The sequence below is a fragment of the Cheilinus undulatus genome, linkage group 8 (assembly GCF_018320785.1).
Source record: "Cheilinus undulatus linkage group 8, ASM1832078v1, whole genome shotgun sequence".
NCBI lineage: Eukaryota > Metazoa > Chordata > Actinopteri > Labriformes > Labridae > Cheilinus > Cheilinus undulatus.
In genome coordinates, this window is record NC_054872.1 from 27469148 (window position 1) to 27488344 (window position 19197).

A 19197-nucleotide genomic window follows, 5' to 3' on the forward strand; every position below is an offset into this window, starting at 1 on the left:
GGACAGATTAAAATATATGAATGTATGTCCTCTTAGCGCCTATATACATTGCATTTACATCTGATATTAAGAAGACAAATGTGGAGAAATCACCAGGTTTCATTTAATTTAACCTTTTTATAGTAGACTGAAAAAAGAGCCTTCAGAATTCAAATGAATTCTAAGTCTCCTCTATAGCACATGCGCATACAAACTCTAAGGCCAGACAGCCTATTTGATTTGTTTGTGAGATAACTTTTGATGGAGGTGAGTTTGCAGGGCCATTTGTTTTTCCCCAGGTGTCATACAGGAAGAGGGCGTTTGTCAGATTTTGACAGACTCGCAGCGCTGCAGCTCAGACCAAGCACACGCGAACCAATGTGCATCTCACGAGCGCAGGTGAGCCAGCCTTCTTCCTTGATTGACTTTTGCTTGGGCAAACACGGACAGGTGTAACCGGGGAGACACGAAGAGCTCCGCGTTCAGCCCGTGGATTTACTGAGTCAGAACCCCACATTGAAGTTAAAGTAACCGTGCTGTGACACCTGTATGAAGACCTAAGCTACTACTCCAGGACAAGACATCTCACTTTAAGGAGGACCGCAGTTTCGCTGAAAACATGAAGGGGCACCTGCTACTACCTCTGTTAATAGTCGTATCCGTCATCGTGGTAGGGTTGATGAAAATACGGCAAAGGGAGCACGACAGAGAAAACAGACAGGATAGATTTCAGACTGTCAAACTGCGGGTAACCAACGATGTGTTGGGAGACTACCAAAACGAAAAAACTGGGAAGCAGCTCCTGGTGGAGAGGGCCGAGGTGGAGATCAAAAAGCTGAATGAGGATCAAGAAAAGCTCAAGACCAAAGAGGAAGCGACCAAAGTAGAAGCAGACAAATGCCTGGCAGACAAGGTGAGGGGAAAATAAAGTTTGAATCGGATAATATGGGGAGGTTGTGTCGCCTTAAAACAAAGTACGGGGAGGAACTTCACTTTTAAAGTATCAAAGAAAAATGCTGAAAAGAAATGCAATGTTTCCATGTTAGGTTTTTAAAGTGTTTAAAGACACTTGAAAATTGCAATTTAAGATCCTGATATGACGTGTCACGTCTGGTGGACGCAGGAGCCAAAGAAGAAGACGCATAACCTGTTTCACCAGGCTGTCAGTACCTGAAAGGCAGGCTGGGCTTCATTGCAAGAACAAAACTCTATATGTTTATTCCCTTTTTAATGAAAAATGTATGATTTCTGAAGCCTATCAGGCGTGTTCATCTAGCTGCTTGACTGCCTCTTCTAGTTCCAGTGCTTATTCCTTTTTTCATCCTCCAGTGAAACCATTAAACTACAGGTCTCACAGTCGTTTAAAAAGTGTGGTTGTAAAAGGTATTTCAGATAAAATCAGCTGTTTTAAACTGAGAAACATGAACATTTCCCATCCTGTTTTTGCATTCCGGTGTGCCTGTTAAAATGTTTGACACTTCCTGAAAAGTTTTTACAGGATACATCTCTTTTGATTTATAGTATCACACACTGCCTATCACACCCATTTACTGCCTTTTATAAACTGAATAATCCCAAGATAAATCTTGTATTATTAAGAAAATGGAGTAACTACAAGGATTAGTCAAGATGTTAGAAGGGGGGAGGACAAGTACAATAGTATAATACAGTGTTTGCATTTACTTGGTCATGTAGAATGTTTGTTCAAAAGCTAATGTGTGCAGATCAATTAGATTGTATTCAAGAGTGCCGCTGAATCACTCTTACCACATATATTTTCTCTTTAGTTACTTTTGTCTGGAAATACTCTACCTTCTGTTTTTTAGATTCTGTTTTCATTTGCAGACATCTGAGAAATCTGTCCTGGACACTGTACTGAAAGAATTCACTGATGTCACAGGTAAGTTTGGTCTCATCAGTGTCAAGTTTTCATTTACTGTGAAAAGATTCAGCTTTTCCCCTCCCATTCCCATGTATATCTTCACCAGTTAAAAATATAACCTGAAGTGATAGTCCTTTATTTGCTTAAATTTGTTGAATTAAACATGTCATCTCATGCCTACAGCTGAAACAAAGAAGGAAATGGCCAGCTGGAAAAACGAGATTGAATTTCTTCAAAAGCAACTAGCAGCACGAAGTAAAGTTTGTGACTACTTGAAGCCAGGAACTACAGAAGTTAGGTAGAGTGACTTTTTAAAGTGGAATAGAGGAGAGCATTCATGTATTCAAAACAAATTACTATGGATTCACACCATTGTTGTATTTTCTCTTACAGTCAGCTGTGTGGCACACCTGCAAAAGAAGCTAAGGCAGAGGCCCCAAAAGAGGAGGCTAAAGCAGAGCCCCCAAAAGAGGAGGCTAAAGCAGAGCCCCCAAAAGAGGAGGCTAAAGCAGAGCCCCCAAAAGAGGAGGCTAAAGCAGAGCCCCCAAAAGAGGAGGCTAAAGCAGAGGCCCCAAAAGAAGAGGCGAAGGCAGAGGCCCCAAAAGAAGAGGCGAAGGCAGAGGCCCCTAAAGAAGAAGCTAAAGCAGAGCCCCCAAAAGAAGAGGCTGCTAAAGAGGTTCTTAAAAGAAGATGAAATGCCTCAACCTACAGTATGTTTGCCACTTTACAACACCTTCCCTGTGCAAAACCCCTTTTTTTTTTACATGTTTTCCAGTCTCGCAAGTTACGGCAGTCAGTTAATGTCACAAAAGCTGTTGCAGTCTTTAAAAAGTTGGAAAAACTATGCAAATTTAGCTGATGCTTAGGGGATACTCATGAGTATCTTTTTACAAAATGTTATTTATTTTACGTTACATTTTGATGTGGTTTATGTTTATGTTTGTGTGTATGTGGGCCTAAAATACTTTATTAAAATATTCTAACATGATGCAATTTTTTTTGCCATCTAGTTGCAACAGTTCATCCCACAGGGATTATACTCAAACAATGTTTAAATAATCTGTAACTGTTTATCTGACATAGATCAATTTAGCTTTATTGCAAATGTAAATAATTCCAGAGATGTAGATGAACTTGAATAAAAATGTTTTTGTTTTTTTTTTCTAAAAGTATAAATAGTCATTATTGGATATCTAATTAGTACACCTCTGCAGTTACCAGCAGGACTCACTCAAAAGTATCAAAAGTATATGTGCTCCTTATGTTGACGATTGCTGTTCATTTTCATTGATTATTTATGTGTATACAATGTGCTAATGTTTCTTTATTGTCAAAAAAAATCTCTCTATGGTATTTGGGGCCGATAACAACGTGAGGACTAGTTAAGATAAGATGATACTTAATTGATTCCCAGAGGGGAAGTTCTGGTATTGCATCAACACAAAGAGAGAGAACATGGTAAAAATACATTCGAACTGAATAAAAACAAGTAACAAAAATAAACTAAATCAAATTAAATTTAAAGGAGAAGAGGTGTATACAGTGTATACTGTGCAGTCAATAGCAATGACAGTGACGTGTGAGGTGATATGGTACTACTTATACAAGCAGAATATTCAGGTCATCAAGGTCTTTAAGTCTTAAAATTATACTTGGTTTTGTTAACTGGTTTCATCTGGCATCACTGAAATGAAAGATTATCATCTGTATAGCAAACGTTAATGGAGTGTCTTCTTATGATAGCGGATGCATATACAGTGTAAAGAATACAATCTGTTTAAGTACCAAACCTTGTAGAATACCATGATTGACTTTTTTTTTTTTTTTTAGAAAGGAGACTTATCCTTAATGTATATAAACTTGGATAGCTCTAAAGAATAGGAGGGAAATCTGCATAATGCTGTTTCTATTATAAACTTCACTGTTTTAAAGTCTGTAACAGATAGAGATGATCAATTGCAACCAACCCATCCATACATCATGTACACCACTTTCCTCCTGTGTAAAATGTCAGACAACATCTGGTATTTAAGCAGCAGGCATGTCTGTTTTGATGTACCTTCCCCTACAATCACTGAAGATAGAAATTTAGCTGGAAATATATGTAGACCTCCACCTGACAGAAATGTGTTATGAACAAGCGAGAGCTAGCTCTTTTGTATGAATGATGGGAAGTGGTAAAACAATATTGATGTAATATGTGAATGCTTTTAAAAATTGTTTTTTTTTGTTCAGTTGCCTTGAAGGGATGCAAATCCGCACACAGGACCGTAGCCAGTATAAAAACAATCCAAATTTAAATGTTAAGATTTACAAAGAATAAAAAGCAGTTGCACAAAGAGTCATGCAATTTTGCAGAAAAACTCAGCCAAAGTGTGAAAGAAAAACTAAAAAAGATGGATTTGGATCAGAATTGTCTAATACCAGATGGTTAATACACAATCAATGGAGTGAATGTGAAGCAGTTTAAACAAAACAGATGAATAGCTCTGCATTAAGATAATACTACAGCCTGCACTTTTGAGTAATATCTTTGAAAGCTGCTGTAGACAGAGTTTTCAGTGATACATACTCCATATTGCTGAAGGTATTCACTCACCCATCCAAATACAGTCACTAGAAAAAATATGTGAACCCTTTGAGATTTCTTGGATTTCTGCATAAATTGGTCATCAAATGTGTTCAGATTTTCATCTAATTCACAACAATAGACAAACACAGTCTGCTTAAACTGATAATGCACAAAAAATGATATGTTTTCATGTTTTTATTGAACAAAACATAAACATTCAACAGTGCAGGGTGGAAAAAGTATGTGAACCCCTAGGCTAATAACTGGTTGACCCTCCTTTGGCAGCAATAACCTCAACCAAACGTTTCCTGTAGCTGCAGATCAGACCTGCACAACGGTCAGGAGGAATTTTGGGCCATTCCTCTAAATAAAACTGTTTCAGTTCAGCAATATTCTTGGGATGTCTGGTGTGCATTGCTCTCTTGAGGTCATGCCACAGCATCTCAATCGAGTTGAGGTCAGGACTCTGACTGGGCCACTCCAGAAGGTGTATTTTCTTCTGTTGAAGCCATTCTGTTGTTGATTTACCTCTATGCTTTGGGTCATTGTCCTGTTGCATCACCCATCCTCTGTTGAGCTTCAGTTGGCGGACAGATGGTCTTAAGTTTTCCTGCAAAATGTCTTGATAAAATTGGGAATTCATTTTTCCGTCAATGACAGCAATCCGTCCAGGCCCTGAGGCAGCAAAGCAGCCCCAAACCATGATGGCCCCTCCACCATATTTCACAGTTGGGATGAGGTTTTGATGTTGGTGTGCTGTGACTTTTTTTTCTCCACACATAGCGTTGTGTGTTCCTTCCAAACAACTCCATTTTGGTTTCATCTATGGACAGAATATTTTGCCAGTAGTGCTGTGGAACATCCAGGTGCTCTTTTGTAAACTTCAAATGTGCAGCAATGTGTTTTTTGAACAGCAGTGGCTTCCTCTGTGGTGGCCTCCCATGAACTCCATTCTTGTTTAATATTTGACTTATTGTAGATTTGTCAACACAAATGTTGGCATGTGCCAGAGATTTCTGTGAGTCTTTAGCTGACACTCTAGGATTCTTCTTCACCTCATTGAGCATTCTGCGCTGTGCTCTTGCAGTCATCTTTACAGGACGACCACACCAAGGGAGAGTATCAACAGTGCTGAACCTTCTCCATTTGTAGACAGTCTGTCTTACCGTGGACACATGAACATCAAGACTTTTAGAGATACTTTTGTAACCCTTTCCAGCTTCATGCAAGTCAACAATTCTTGATCATAGGCCTTCTAAGAGCTCTTTTGTGCCAGGCATGGTTCACATCAGGCAATGCTTCTTGAGAACAGCAAACTCAAAACTGGTGTGTGTTTTTATAGGGCAGGGCAGCTTTAACCAACACATCCCATCTCATCACATTGATTGGACTCCAGGTTGGCTGACTCCTGGCTCCAATTAGCTCTTGGAGAAGTCATTAGCCTAGGGGTTCACATACTTTTTCCACCCTGCACCGTGAGTGTTTAAATGGTTTGATCAATAAAAACATGAAAACATATCATTTTTTGCATGGTATTAGTTTAAGCAGACTGTGTTTGTCTATTGTTGTGACTTAGATGAAGATTGGAACACATTTGATGACCAATTTATGCAGAAATCCAAGAAATCTCAAAGGGTTCACATACTTTTTCTAGCAACTGTATATGAAATAGGTGTTCCATTCACTTCCATGGCCACAGGTGTATAAAATCAGGCACCTTGGCATGCAGACTGTTTCTACAAACATTAGTGAAAGAATGGGTCGCTCTCAGGAGATCAGTGAATTCCAGCATGTGATAGGATGCCACCTGTGCAGCAAGTCCCGTCATGAAATTTTCTCGCTTCCAAATATTCCACAGTCAACTGTCAGTGGTATTATAACAAAATGGAAGTGATTGGGAATGACAGCAACTCAGTCACAAAGTGGTAGGCCACGTAAAATGACGGAGCGGGGTCAGTGGATGCTTAGGCGCATAGTGCGCAACGGTCGCCAACTTTGTGCAGAGTCAGTCGCTACAGACCTACAAACTTCATGTGGCCTTCAGATAATCTCAAGAACAGTGTGTAGAGAGCTTCATGGAATGGGTTTCCATGGCCGAGCAGCTGCATCCAAGCCATACATCACCAAGTGCAATGCAAAGCGTCGGATGCAGTGGAGGAAAGCTGCCGCCACTGGACTCTAGAGCAGTGCTGACGTGTTCTCTGACGAATCACGCTTCTCCATCTGGGTTTGGTGGTTGCCAGGAGAACGGTACTTGTCTGACTCTATTGTGCCAAGTGTAAAGTTTGGTGGAGGGGGGATTATGGTGTGGGGTTGTTTTTCAGGAGCTGGGTTTGGCCCCTTAGTTCCAGTGAAAGGAACTCTGAATGCTTCAGCATACCAAGAGATTTTGGACAATTCCATGCTCCCAACTTTGTGGGAACAGTTTGGGGATGGCCCCTTCCTGTTCCAACATAACTGTGCACCAGTGCACTAAGCAAGGTCCATAAAGACATGGATGAGAGAGTTTGGTATGGATGGACTTGACTGGCCTGCACAGAGTCCTGACCTCAACCCAATAGAACACCTTTGGGATGAATTAGAGCGCAGACTGAGAGCCAGGCCCTCTCGTCCAACATCAATGTGTGACCTCACAAATCTGTTGTAGCTGCAAAGGATGGACCGGCATCATATTAAACCCTATGGATTAAGAATGGAATCTCACTTAAGTTCATATGTGAGTCAAGGCAGGTGAGCGAATACTTTTGGCAACATAGTGTCCATATGCTTAGTGTCATCACAAGTCCCCATCCTTTCTTTATCTCCACCTCCCTGTTTGAACTATCAGCAGCTCCTTTAAGTAAGCATTATGACAATGTTTACACCTTGCATTTATGCTAGTGTCCTTTCAGAATAGGATTTACTAAAGGGAGTCTACAGTAATGATCAGTGTTTCAGGATGCACCAAGCATCAAATCTGCATGAATGCTAAAGTCAGGGATTGGGTATTAAATAAACACAAGGTTGCTAAACACTCGGACACTTACCCTTTGTCATGTAGTGTGTGTCGTTTTAAGGAGGCACCAGAAATATGCTCTACCATAATAAGTCTCAGCAAAAACTGCCCCCTGGTTATTGATCGACCGACCATCTGGAATTTGGGCAAATGCAAGAAGGGCTACCCAACAATGAGCCATTTGGGCCACTGAAAAATACTCATTATTCTACTGAAAAAAAGGCTTAGAATACTTTTTTCTCATTGATGTTTTACTTAGAAAAGGTTATTGGTGAAGCCCAAAAGCATTTGAGAGAAAAAGTTTTAATGAAATGTTTTCTTTGTGATCCCGTTGTGATAGCAAGCATAACAAGGTTAAGTGAAGACAGAATTATGTTTACACAGCAACACTAGGCAAAGACATGATAAACCGGGTAGTAAGACAACCAAAGCGTGGGGTAGAAAGAAAAAAAGGAGGAAACTATGCTGAGAAATCCTCAAAGATTATGCATTTATTTTCCAAACTTACCTCCAGAGTAGGTTTAGCAACGGTGCTGCCTCAGCTAGCATTGCTAATATGCTAACAAACTGATGCATTTCTATCTGCTGAAGAAAGTTACATTTTGGGGTGAATAACTATTGTCAAACCCCCAAATCTGTGTTGAATGTTGCTCTTTAAGGGAGTATGTTGTGTTTCTGAGGTTTCTGGTGAAGAGTTTGTCATGTAAATGTGCTTTAAAGAACAGGACCATCTGCTGTAAATGCAAGGGCCTTTTTGAGAGGGGCCTAGCTGCAGATGGTTCATTTCTGATGGCCACTCTCACAGACCGTTCACCGAGATGCCATATAGCTCAGAAAGAAAGTGCTGTAATTTGCCAGTACAACATAGTTCCAGTTTCAGAATTTATTTAAGTTCAACTTTTTTCATAAACAAAGTCTGGCAGTTACATTAACAAAATAATTACATTACAAACATTAGACTAAGAAATATTTTATAAATAAGTTGAGTTAAAGGCTAGAGGTCTATTCTAGGATTTGATTTATACATTGATCCATTTAAGAAGTAGTCATACAATCGGTGACACTCTTTGTTAGCGATAGTTAAAGCTAACATAGCCATTCTAGCTACGAAATTAGCATTATCACATGCACAAGCCATTGTAGCCGTAGCTACATTAGCTTTAGAAAACATAGCTTAAGCTAATGTAGCTACTTAGATAACGTACCTGCATAGCCTACCCAGCTGGTTTTTGAGCCTAGCTTTAGCTCCATTAGCCATGAACTACATTAGCTATAGTATCTATAGCCAAGTAAGCTTTAGCAATATAGGCCTTAGCAAAGGTTCCTAGATAGCTTGCATAGCTGCTTTTTGAGCTTGACTTTAGCCCCTTAGCTTGTTAGCTATATAGCTACATTATCTATAGCCAGGTAAGCTTTAGCAACATGAACAGTTGCAAATGTACCTTCATAGCTTATAGCTTATTTGTGAGTTTGATCCAATTTACTTTGAATTTTTATCATGTTCACAAGATTCACAAGAATATTCACAAGATGGAGCAAATAGGAAAAATATGTAAACCAACAAGGCATTTGCCTTAAGTTTATCTCGCTTTCTTCAGGCTCTTTGTTAGGTAACTCCTCTACCTTCAATGCTGAAACACAGCAACTCATTCAGCACCTGGATTACTGAGTTATTGTTGTTAACCTTGTCTGCCTTTCACTTCCTTTGTGGCACTGCCTAACGGTGTGTGTGTGTCAGAGTGGTTTTAAGAGAGAGAAAGAGAGAGAGAGAGCGCAACCAAAGCGCCAGCCAATCAGAAGCTACAGCCTTTATCTGTCACTTCCTGTTCTCTTCATTCTGTTATTCTGGTGAAGCTCTGGCTGCACAGTTTACATTCTCACACTGCCTAGAACTTCCTCTTGTTGGAATGGGAATATCTCTCCCCTTTTCACCCATCCAACCAGCGCATAACCTTCACCAGAAAGCCTCCAACATACTCATGTATGTACCATCACAACACATGTGCAGTCGCTCTCATTCCTTTAAATATTTTTCTATGAACATAATGTTCTATTAACTGGTCTGCACACACTGTAACTATCCACATTTTGTCAGAGCTGTTTTGCTGTTTTGGAATAAAAATGTACATTTTTGAGTTTTTGATTTGAGGACTGTTATTTATGTTTTGTGTTATTTAATGAACCCGAAATTTAACAAAAGAGGCATAACAACTATTGTCAAAAAGGCTAAAAATACACTTTTGCCAAGGGATGCATTTAATGCTGATACGGCAGCTTTTTTACTTTTATTATGGCACTGATATTATAGAAGTTACCAGTGATTATATAACTGAAATGAGATGACAAAAGGCATACATGTATAAAATAAATTATAAGAAAATACACAGCACAGTTCCTGCTTTAGATGATAGACACTGTTTTTAAAAAAGTAAGGAAAAAACCGACTTAGATTTTTATTTTTGATGACATCTGTTAACAGTTCTGGTATTTTATCATACTGCAGGTGTTTCATTTATTTTTTCTACCATATGATATCATCATATGATAAGTAAATAATTTTCTTGATCATCATATTCAGTAGTTTATGTTTTGATCAGGTCAAGCGTTAAAACCTTTGAAAAAATCAGTTTCTCTCTTAAAGAAGCTACTTTGTAGCGTAACAAGTTAAGAGTGAATAACTGCTTCTTTTGGATACAACCATATTTTTAAATGATATTTTAAAGTATTTTTTGTATTTTCTTTTTTGTAAGTGCTGCATCCCTAAAAGGAAATCGTAAGTCAATTCCAAATTAATCTGCCTGGACTCAAACATCAGTTTTAAACTCAAACTAAGATCTTGCATTTAATATGATGATATTATAGTGAAAATGTCACTGATTAAGAATTTCGTATGATTTCATTTGAACATTAAAAAGACAAGTCAAAAAATAAAGAAAATGTAGTTTTGTTTTTTTTTCTCAAATTCTCATCTTGTTCCCGTGTGAATCATTTTCTGCTACCATGCCATCTCTCAGTTTTCACTCACACTGTCCCCGCCTGTTGGAGATCAAAAATCCCCCCCGAGGCTCACAGTTAGGCAATCAGAGGGACGATCATTCCGCCCCAATAGACTCACAAGGTCAGCGTCCGAGCATGAGAGGATGCAGAGACAGCAGAGGGGGGCGTTCATTAGAGATATGACTGATCATTAAACGCTGTTTTCTGATTATTTAAAACAGAGAATATGATGTACCTTTGTCTTACATATAGACTATCATCTGTGATGGTTGGCATTGTTTGTAAATGAATGAATTAAATGATGTTGACATTTCTGGAACAGATTGAACATCTCTTTGAATAACAGCATACTACAATCTCCAGTATCTGATCTGATCCCACATTTAAAACAAAATTCACGTCTCACCAACAGGTGACAGGGTCATGTTCATGTCATGATCAACCTTGGACATGTCTGACAGAGGATGTGAAGTCAACACATGTTAGAGTCCCATACAAAGCTCCCTTAAGGCAAAGAGGGCCTGATAATATGAGCACCAGTCGTACTAATGACTAGAGGTCATCCTGACAGCCAGAGGTCACCTTGACTGCAGAAAGACAAACTTATGAGTGTTTTTATGTATTAATTTCAACCTTTATGACTTTCTTTTATAAATTGTTAATAATATACAACAACAAACAACATGAATATTAGAACAAAAAAAAAACAGTGAGGAAAATAATGGACATCATTGAAAGGATTTAAAAAATTGATAAAATAGGAGACATTGGTTATGAATTGGGGCTTTACAATTGTTCATATCCTCACATGAAACTTTTTCCATCATTTCTGTTGTTCCTTATTTCCACTGTCAGGGTTTTTGGCATGTTCATCCCAGAATGAAACTTAAAAGGAGGGTTGATCAATAAAACTAATATTTAATAACAGTCAAGAGGCATGACAGTCATTTATAGCTATGGTTCTCAATTGTATTTACAGCAATGGGAAGTGCAACAGAAGAAACAAAACAAAGAGACAGGACAGGTGAACATGTTTACACACACCTGCACACAAACATTTATTTCACTCTGTTTCCTGGGATTGCACTCAACTTGTCGTTGTTTTCTGGAGCTCTTAAGAAATTAAATAATTACCAGTGGAAAGGTTTGTTTTATAAAGATAGACAGTAAAAACTGGAGTGTTGAAATCTGTGTTAAACATTTCAAAGTTATTAAACTCCCAAAGTCAAATTTGAACTCTATTCTGAGTGAAATGGCCATCAGTAATGTTTTTTCAACAGTGCTGATCTATCCAACTATCTAGAGTCAATTGATCCAAGCTCTGCTAGCTGCCATACCAAATCTGAGGACAGGTAGAATTTTCCCATGATTCCCTTTGGCAGTGTTAATATGTTTCTAGATGTTGCCTGTTGTACAGAGATCACAGTGCAGACAGAGGTGGCAAACGTAGCCTACTCACAAAGGAGTACAGATACTTGAGTGAGAAAATACTCTGATTCAACTCCTGTAGGTAAAAAAAAGTACTAGCTCTGAAATGTACTTAAGTACAAAAGTAAAATCGTAAAAAAAGAAAAAATTCCAACAATGATACTTAATGCCTCTTTCAATAATTCGGAAAATATACAAAAAAACAGTTTAGGTACCAAAAAAATCTCTAGATTAGATTTTACCATCTGTTTGCTTTATTTGTATACAGAGGTGGTTTCAGTTATATGGCTTTAGGCATTCAGCTTTTATAAAAAGATCAGTTTTACTCTAAAACTGATGCATACAGGAAGAGAAGTTATAATGCATGAATAGAAACGGCAGAGATGGAGGCAGAGATCGCATATGAGCGGATATCTCTCATAATCTGATGTTTTTAAATCAAAACGAAGCAACTTAAGCAAAGTAAAGAAGTATTTGTACTTTGTTATTTCCTACCTCTGGGCACAGAGATCCTTTGCTCATATTTCTGGTGGATTGATGATTTTGATGCTATACGCCAGGGGTGGCCCAAGGGCCAAATGTAACCAGAGTCCATTTTTTATTGGGAAAAAAATTTGGACACACCTGCTTTACGCTTTTGCACCATGAGTGAAATCGTTCACTGAGTTAGTCACTTTCTGACCATGACCATGCTTCAACAGATATTTGTTTGACATGAATGAGAAGTGCCTGGGAAGAGTTCAACTCTCTGTCTCACTCTCATGTACGGAGGCTAAAGCCTGCTTTGACTACCTCGTTTTTGCAAGGTCAAAATAAGAAAGGGTTAAAGGTACACCAAAATGCATCAATTACCAATACAGTAAATGCCTCCACTTTACACCTCCAGTGAAAATGAAATGAAAATGCAGTTTCCATACTACATTCATCCTGTTGCATTTATACATTATTTTGTTTGACAGAAAAATTAATGGTATTAAAATTAAGATAAGTGATGATTATGGAGAGAAGAGTCAAAGGGCAGAAACACGCATTCTTATGCTCTCGTAAATGATCTGCATTTTATCATTCCTCTCCACTAGTTTTCTTTCCCTGTTTATTCAATTTTCTCATGAGTTGCTCTTCTTTTTTTCTCAAACTCAGAGTGATTTTTTAACTCCTGACTTCCATAAATTCATAGACGGGGATTTAACAACCTTCTGCCTTTGTCTGATTTACTGTCATGCAGCCACCCTTGTTAATATCTACAAATATTTATCTTCTTCGCATGAGCTCAAATTGTTAATCCTTTCTGAAACCCTCTTAAACAAGACAATTATGCAAGTTTGCTGTACTATTTTATAAATAAAACACTTCAGTGATGTCCGTCTCTTCATTTTTAGAGTGAACTGTATCAGAATGAAACCACCCATCTAGCGTCCATGCTTGTCCTCCCTACAGGCAATAACTGAAATTTATTTGACTTTTGAATCTGTGTGTGAGAGGGGGTAGAGAGGGGCTCACAGAAGACTGAACATCACATTTATTGATCAGGCTAATGTGGGGAGGAAAAGCTGCAGGCCACAGCAGCTGATCAATATCCCTCTAATTACATGAAGCAGTGTGAGTGAGTGTTTATGTGTGTTACAGAAAGAGTAAGTGGAGGTGCTCCCCCAAAACTCACGGGGTCGTGTATATAAATACCGTCCCACTGAGGTTCACACACAGATTGTAGCTCTTACACATGTGTGAAAGTTGAACCCTTGATTTAGTTATTTGTTTTGTTGATATTTACTCTTGGGCTGACCAAATAAGTGGTGAGTATTATCATTTTTTTGTGTGTGTGACTTTTTTCAGAAAGTTGAGGATTAATCTTAAAGATTTTTTTTTTTAATTTTCCTGCCTTTTCTCCCATTAGCCCCGTCTTTCCTGGAGCAAATGGAGTCACTGATATGTGATCTCAAATGCAAACAGGATCTCTTATTCCCTCCCTCAAGGCCTCTCCTCAGTCATATACTGATTGTGTTACATTAGACAAGTTGGTTTTTATTGTGCTTTTTCTCTTAACTCTTTGTTTTCACCTTTGGTCTCAATTTGAGACAAGCTGAGTAACATTACCAAACAATCTTTCTTACCTGCCACAGACTGTTCCTGTCTGACGAGGCCCTGTGATTGGCTGGAGGCTGTGTGATATGTTTGATATTCGGTTGTTCTTGTGCTTTATCCTGTCAACTAAATATCAGACATATTCCTACAGAGTCTAGCATTAACGTCTCATCCTTGATGCCATCAGCTGTTCAGGTAAATCGTATGGGAAGATTGCAGCATCATTATTTGTACTTCCATCAGTTGCTTCATGTAACTTGAATCTATCCAGACATTATCAATACTGTGCTAATTTTACTGCAAGAAAATAAAGCATCAGGTGAAATTTTCATGTAGAACATCATCAATCTTTCAAATCCAAAAATGCACATCATTAAAAAATGTTGTTAATTTTTAGTTGAAGTCACTGATGCTCTAAATAATAAAGCAAATGATCCTGAATATGTTGTGTCACTGTTTGCTTTCTCTCACCAAGTCAAACACACACCCAAGTGTGCAATCATCTTCCTACAGCTCAGACATTGCTGTAATTTTTTTTTTCAATTACAATATTACAAGGACATCCTGCTCCGTGTGCAAACAGCATCAACAAAGACCAAGCTCATAACAGCCTTTGTCCTTCCAGAGAAGAGAGAAGTCAGTTTTCATTCCTTAACAGCCTTTGACGAGCCATTTTTTGCAGGATTATGCAGTCAGTTAAAGAGTTCTCTTTTAATCCATATGAACAGTGATGAGACATTAACTGCAGTGATACGTCTGATTCACATCAGACATGCAGTGAGCTGTATGTTCTCTGACTATTTTTAACCTTTCATTGTACGTTTAGGGAACACACTTTTGCACTTTGGGCTAGAAATAGATCCTCCCTCTCAGTCAATGGTTTTATAGAGGACAATGTGTTATGTAATAGTTAATTTTTTACAGAAGTGTGATAAGTAACTTCATATGCACAGACATGTGAGAGCACTGGGTGCCAAATTGGTAGCAGTGATGAAGATTTGCATTCTAAACAAATGACTGACTCTAAAAGAATTCACTATGTAAAATAAAGGCCAGAAATGTGTTTCAAATATGTCCGTTTTCCTGAGCTTCAACAACTAATTTTTCACAAGAATGCATGAAACTACACTCAAACAAAGACAACCTAGACAGGACCCAGTGCACAAAAGCTATCATTACATTAAAGTTTCACACAGTTTAACAAAGTCTGCACAGTTTGTTTTTTAACACTAGAGGGCATCTAACCTCTACTGGTCTGATCTGCAGCCACATTCAAAGTCTGGTTTGGTCTTGGCTTTAAAACTGAAGATGCTTTTGTAAAAGTCGTGTCTGTTTTCTGCCCTGTGGAGGTGTAACAGGACATCGAGAGTGCATGGGGGTGGGAGCTCACATAAATACAAAGTGAGGCATTCACATACACTATGCTGCACTTACCTGTTGGCTCTGCTGAGCCTGTTCTCCCCTCTTTTGTGCCTCTGTTACTACCTCTGAAGACGACACAGAAGGGGGATCACCTCGGCCCCTCTTTATGCCTCAGGCATCTGACTGTCACATCTTAGAAAACATCGTTTTAAAATTAAATCAAAACATAGATGTATGAGGTGTATGTATGAGGTATGCCTATTAAATAATGTGACTGTTCTTCATGGTTCACAGTCACACTGAGAATTATATATTAAAGGTTCAGTATTCACGCTGTAAGTTTGCAAAGCATGACGTCTTTAGTACACTGCTAGCTACTGATTGATATATAAATGTTTTTACCAATGCATTGGAAAACTAAACACATTAACTAAAAAATAGATAGATAGATAGATAGATAGATAGATAGATAGATAGATAGATAGATAGATAGATATTGTCTTAAGTGTATTAAGTATTGTATTAAGAGAAGGTATAGAGGATGTCCAAGACAATGAACATTCTGGGCGCCCATGCTCATCCAAAACGTCTGAAACATACAATAAATCAAACAAGTTGTTTGAAATGATGCTGGCTCAGTATAAGAAAGATAACAGAAATTGTCTCCATTGATAAAGAAACAGTTTGGTAAATTTTGCATGAAAAGCAAATTTGTGGACTTTTTAAAAGGAGTGATTACATGTGATGAAACTTGGATCCTGAGACGAAACGGCAGTCAGTGCATCGGAAAACACCATTGTCACTAAGGATGATCAAAGCACGACAAAGCAAGTCTAAATTCAAGGCCATGTTGATCATTTTCTTTAACATTAAGGGTATCATTTTGGAGGACTAAGTTCCAGAAGGGTTAACGGTGAATTAACACTGTTACAAACAGGTTCTGGAAAAACTATGAGAAAAAGACAGAAGACAGAGACACAACTGTGGAAAAACAGTTTCATTGTTCATCACGACAACATGCCAGCTCACACTGCACTCTCAGTAAAGCAGTTTCGGACCCAAAAACAAATCACGGTGCTTGATCATCCTCCCTATTCACCCGATCAAGTATTGTGTGACAATCTGTGACATCTATGCTCAAAGGACACGTTTTGAGTCTGTGTCAGAAGTTAAGAAAATGAGGACAGAGGTTCTGAGACAAGTGTCTAAAGAAGACCTAATGCAGTGGTGTGTTGATACAGAAGCGGAGGATACTGAAGGAGAAGACACTGAAAATGTTTATGTTCAGTAAAATATTACAGCATTATTCTCATTTTTAATAGGCACACCTCGTATATCAAAGATGACACAATATCCCCAGTCATGGCCTAGTCTTTACATGATAACAATTATTTAGTTATTTAGAGAAAAAACACCCCCACGTAAATTGTGTGCCAGTTTAGAAATGAGCTATTAAGACCTTTTTTTGCCAGGATATAAAACTATTTCAATCTGCTCTAAAAAAAAAGTGTTTTCCACTTCTCTATGGGGATGTTCCAGTTTGACAACAGTGTAGGATGATATCAGCCCTGCTGATAAACGTCCGCTATGGGCAGATCATGTGGTATAAACAATTATTAACAGTCAATGTTTCAGTTCTCACATGTTATACTGACATTCAAGTCACCTAACCTACACCTAAGGTTTTTTTCTAGGCATAAGAAGTCACCTGTTGGAAAAGAGAAAATGTTGGCAGTGTGGGATATTAAAGGAATGATGAAAAAACATGGGAATCGGCAGTCCTCTAAATGATATCTTTAACATCAGCATTGGCCCTAATTTCCGAAATCAGTGCATCTCAACTTCTGCATTTTTACCTGCATTTATTTCCCAATCTAGGAAATTAAATCAACTCTGAATAATGTCCATTCAAGTGAATGAGACTAAGCATGCATGTTTGTGCATGCACGTGCATGTCAACATAAGCAGACGTTATCAGAGGGCTCAGGATGTTTGTTCAAACAAATCAGTTTGCTCAAACAACCATTATTTTGACTAAATGTCAAATACCAAGAGATATTTGATCCAGACCAGGAAAAGACACACTTCTTTGCTGAAATGAGAAAACTAACTGGAGTTATATAAAACCACATTAACAGTCTTTTACTCTGCTTGATGACTCGTTAACAACAGGAAATTGAATTAAGTAAATGATGTGCATCAGTGACCCTGAGCTTTAGTCAGGAGTAAAAGACTAATCATATTTAATCACATGTATTTCTTGTTTTTCAAGGATGTCTTGGCAGCATTCGCTTCAGTACTTCCTAGCCTTGGTTCAGCTGATGGTTCAGCCCTGTTAAATAAAGAGACCTGGTTAGGCTAACATCACATTTTATTTATTGGTAACAAATGTGCATAAATATAAAGAGTCAAATTGATTGGAGAGGAGCATTATAAAGCAAGACAGCAAAGACAAATTACATGTAGGATTTGTTTTTTGCTTTTTTGTAACTTGACATCTTTAATTCAGAAAATGTACTTATTATACTTGTTACCTTTAAATAATCTGTCATAAGCTGACCTTATATAACACTGTAAAACACAGTGAATGGCTACGTAGGCTTTAATTTTAACGTGAGGGATTTTATTTTGAAATATTCACATTTCCCATTGGGTCACATGATTTCCTTTTTCTCAAGTATTTTCATTAAAACGGGATTGAAAAAAAATTGGACCCCTTTATTGAAAACATGTTATTTGGTTTTGTTACCAGCACAAAACAAAAAATATGGGAAAAAATTTCATTTTTCTGTTTTTCCCCTTTTTTTCAGAAAATGAAAAAAAAATGAGAAACCAACTCATTTTTAATTTTTTTTCCATTTTCTGTCAAAAACAAAAAACAAACAAACAAACAAAAAAAAAACATAAAGACCAGAGTTTCTCCTTTGATTTGTGGGGCTGGTTTCAACTGGGAAATGGAGCTGCCAGAAAAACACTAACCAAGAACATTCTGTTTTTCATTTTCAATTTTCCATCTCCCGTTTCTTTTCATTTTTTGGTTTTATATTAATCTTTTTTTATTATTATTATCAAAAAAAAAAAAAAGAAAAAATAGAAACTGAGTGTTTTTCATCCTATTGTTTTTGTTTTCTTACCAAAAACAGGGCAATGAAAGAATGTAACACTGGTGCTATAACATTCTTTTTCAGAACATCTGCAGCAGTCACACATACAGGAAAAACTGAATGTAACATCACCCGTGTTGTGTTCTATGATCTTCCTTTTTAGATTAGAGCACAAAACCAAAAGAATGAAACCTTTTTCAGTTCTTTTTAGAAAACGAAAAAAAGAGAAACAGTTGACAACAAAAACAAAACAAAACAAACAAACAAACAAAAAGTTTCCCAATTTCATATAAACTGCCCGGGCCAAAGGAAGGTACTGTCTTTTCCTGTTTTTATACAATTATGGGGAAACAGCTCTTCTCTTGATTTTGGATTTCAAGCTCACATCTAAATTGTGTCTGGATGTTGTGCAGGGGTCAGAGGGTCACACTCATACACCCACATGTGGCTCCTGTGAGGGACAATAGGCCACAGCCTGGTTGTCCTGAAGATGGTGTCACCAGTGAGATCTGCTGATAGGTTTAAATACCAGCCTGTGAGACAAATGTTATCTGAAAGAGTGCACACTGTATACTCAAGGGCAGTTTCTGTGTAGCAGTGAAAGAGGGCAATGACGAACATTGTTATAATAATGCTTGCCTCATGTGTGCCTGCGTACTGTATGTGTGGGTGCAGATATAGGAGGGTAATTAAGGAGGGGGTGTATTGACAAATAGCAATGAAGACAGAAAGTGGCGATAAAGACATTCAGTATAAATATCCGAGAGCAGGGAGTGAGTCAGTCCAAATGTGGCGC

General features: G+C 38.0%; 1 protein-coding gene across 1 annotated transcript; it reads left to right on the forward strand.

The window, feature by feature from the left end:
- The first annotated feature begins 336 nt into the window (after nucleotides 1–336).
- Nucleotides 337–2854, forward strand: zgc:174935 (uncharacterized protein LOC796019 homolog). The gene is made up of 4 exons (XM_041793879.1): nucleotides 337–892; nucleotides 1825–1879; nucleotides 2045–2159; nucleotides 2255–2854. Exons 1-4 carry the CDS (start codon nucleotides 599–601, stop codon nucleotides 2553–2555), a joined length of 765 nt encoding a protein of 254 aa, XP_041649813.1. The 5' UTR covers nucleotides 337–598; the 3' UTR covers nucleotides 2556–2854.
- The last annotated feature ends 16343 nt before the right edge of the window (nucleotides 2855–19197 follow it).

Coding starts and splice junctions, on each gene's coding strand:
- zgc:174935 (XM_041793879.1), top strand. CDS start 599: ATGAAGGGGCACCTGCTACTACCTCTGTTAATAGTCGTATCCGTCATC. Junction 893..1,824: donor ACAAATGCCTGGCAGACAAG/GTGAGGGGAAAA, acceptor TTTCATTTGCAG/ACATCTGAGAAATCTGTCCT. Junction 2,160..2,254: donor CCAGGAACTACAGAAGTTAG/GTAGAGTGACTT, acceptor TTTCTCTTACAG/TCAGCTGTGTGGCACACCTG.